The sequence below is a fragment of the Aplysia californica genome, unplaced genomic scaffold, assembly GCF_000002075.1.
Source record: "Aplysia californica isolate F4 #8 unplaced genomic scaffold, AplCal3.0 scaffold00390, whole genome shotgun sequence".
Lineage (NCBI taxonomy): Eukaryota > Metazoa > Mollusca > Gastropoda > Aplysiida > Aplysiidae > Aplysia > Aplysia californica.
Window position 1 is genome coordinate 192697 of NW_004797660.1, and position 2500 is coordinate 195196.

Sequence of the window (2500 nt, forward strand, 5' to 3'; positions counted from 1 at the left end):
CAGAAGATTCGGAGGATTTGGCGTAAGCTGGTTGTATGAAAGGAAGATAGCTTGGCCCGGTCATGATCAGTCATCCTCCAGCATTCAGCTCTATATATAGGAGTGTGGATAGTACACAGCTGTTATACAGCTTTAACTTAGTTTGTATACTAAAATGTCCTGACTTCCAGATGTTGATCATGCTTCTGTGTACAGATCTTGCCTTGCCGAGTCTGTTCATGATGTCTTCCTTTGTGCCGCTGTCAGTTTTGATTATGCTGCCTACGTAGTTAAATGTGTCTGTTGTAGGCAGTGGATCTCTCTAGTGGAGCATTACCTTGTTGTGGTTAAAGAGCTTGTGTACCTCAGTGACCCCAAGAGCTACGCTGGCTGGAGCTAATGCTTCTGGTAGGGCCACCCATGCCAGACAGGTCGACGGGTAGAGGTCAAACCGGCCCTCCAGGTTTCGGAGGTTAGGCTCAGGGCTAACAACCCAAACTGGTAAAAATCACATGTTAAGGAAAAACAACAGCTTCATAATATGCCCAACCATGACGAGCACCTGATTTTAACATGCCGTGACACGTGTCGTTCTATTCTTCCTCCTCAAGGTTCTACAAGCAGTTGGCCTGTCCAGTAAAGAGGACGTTGACGAGAACGAGGAAGACGAAATGAGTGAAGAGGTAGGTTATTAGTATTGTGTGGTTTGCTGCAAGAGAAAGCGAGTGAGTGAGAGAGATAGAGATAGATAGATAGATAGATAGATAGAGAGAGAGAGAGAGAGAGAGAGAGAGAGAGAGAGAGAGAAGAGTGAGAGGAGAGGAGAGGAGAGGCGGGTAGATAGAGGTAGTGTAAGAGAGAAAGGTACACAAATGGTTTTCTTTGAGAATTAATACCCATCCACAAATATAAGTATTTTTTGTGTCGTTACGTCGTGGAATCAGGCGCTCGTCAATATTTTGGCATATTGAGTTAAAAAAGCTTGTTCATCATCTAAAAGCTTGTTTATTTGTCATGCTTTAAATGGAAAAAAAATACCCATCTATCTTCAACAAAAGTGGAGATATTTCGGATTTAAGGATGTGGGGGTCACCTGGTTTTAGAGGTAAAACTAACGAGAAATAAAAGACTGCCAAAGTTTGGTAACTCTAAAGCTGAAGAGTCGATGGAAACTGTAAATTTACATTTGGGTACCTTTGATCAACGTTTTTCTGTAAAATCGTCACAGGAAATTTGTTTCTTGATGGACATTATAGATAGAAAAAAAGCCAATTCCTTTGATTTCAATATTTTGACAAGCGGCTGACTTCACCATTATGCCTCACATATTAATTCAACATGTTTACCCTGATTTCATCAATAATTTCACCCCCCCCCCAAAAAAAAAAACCAAAAAAACCCCCAGCGACAAAACAACAGCCTCGTTTCATTGCAGTTTCCATGGTTTCAGGACTTTAGATCCAAACGCATACAGCCCAGTTACACAAAGGGTTTTTTCCTTAATAATTGGTCGCTTTCAAGTTTAAGGACAAGCGGGCTAACCCAGATTTTGGGGGTTTCCAGAAATCTTGACCTACACCAAAAGTCGACATTGCCCTATCTATAGAAGAAGTTTGGTATCATTGATGTGTATATTTGTTTGGTTATAGAAAAAAACTCTCCTTATGTCTTTTAAAAGAACAAGGATCTAAAACTTTATCTTCGATCTTCTCAAAACAGCATTTTTCGAGTAACTCCTTTGTCCTTAAAATCGACCAATTATCACCCATTCACAAATACAAATATTTTCACATTTATACACCATGTTTACTCAGTATGTCATCAATACTTTCTACGAAAGAAAAAAACGACCGTTTTATTGCTGTTTCCATGGTTATAGGACTTGAGATCCAAACGAAGACTACAGGGGGAAAAAGACGATAGTCACAAACTGAAAAACATGATAGTACCAATTTTAAACGCTTGTTGACTCAAAACTGTATTTCTGTTCAACTGTTGGTTGATTATTGCTGTTAGATTACCCATTCAACAACACTTAACAATAAACCACAAGTCAAACAAATATAAAGTTATGAGTCTACACGCTTTTAAAATTTGCACCCTCACAATTTCCATTTTGTGACTACCGTCATTTTCCCCCTGTGCTCTTCAAACACATATACCCTGTTATACAAAGGACTTTCCTTGATAATTACCACCCATCCACGAATATTCTTTCTTTTACATATTTATTCAACATGTTGAAGCTGTATGTCATCAATAATTTTTAAAAAGCAAAAAAGAACAAAAACAAAAACAAACAAATAAACAGACGAACAAACAAACAAAACCCCCGTTTTATTTCTGTTGCCATGGTTTCAGGACATGAGATCCAAACGCATTCAGCCCAGCTTCCTGGAAAAACACGCACCGACGGTCCCCAGTTTCCTTGGCATGGTGTCTCTCGCTGGATTGGCCCTCGCGTTTTGCAGCAGATTGTAAACTTGGCTGTGATTGGTTGATTATTGAGATGTCAATCGCA

At 39.5% G+C, this 2500-nt stretch overlaps 1 protein-coding gene across 1 annotated transcript in view; it reads left to right on the plus strand.

Annotated features, from left to right (window-relative positions):
- Window positions 1-2460, plus strand: part of LOC106012502 (amine oxidase [flavin-containing] A) — a 16235-nt gene extending 13775 nt beyond the window's left edge. The window contains exons 6-7 of the mRNA XM_035971191.1: window positions 591-662; window positions 2341-2460. Of these exons, the coding sequence (XP_035827084.1) occupies window positions 591-662; window positions 2341-2460 (192 nt within the window). The remainder of the gene's footprint in view (window positions 1-590; window positions 663-2340) is intronic.
- The last annotated feature ends 40 nt before the right edge of the window (window positions 2461-2500 follow it).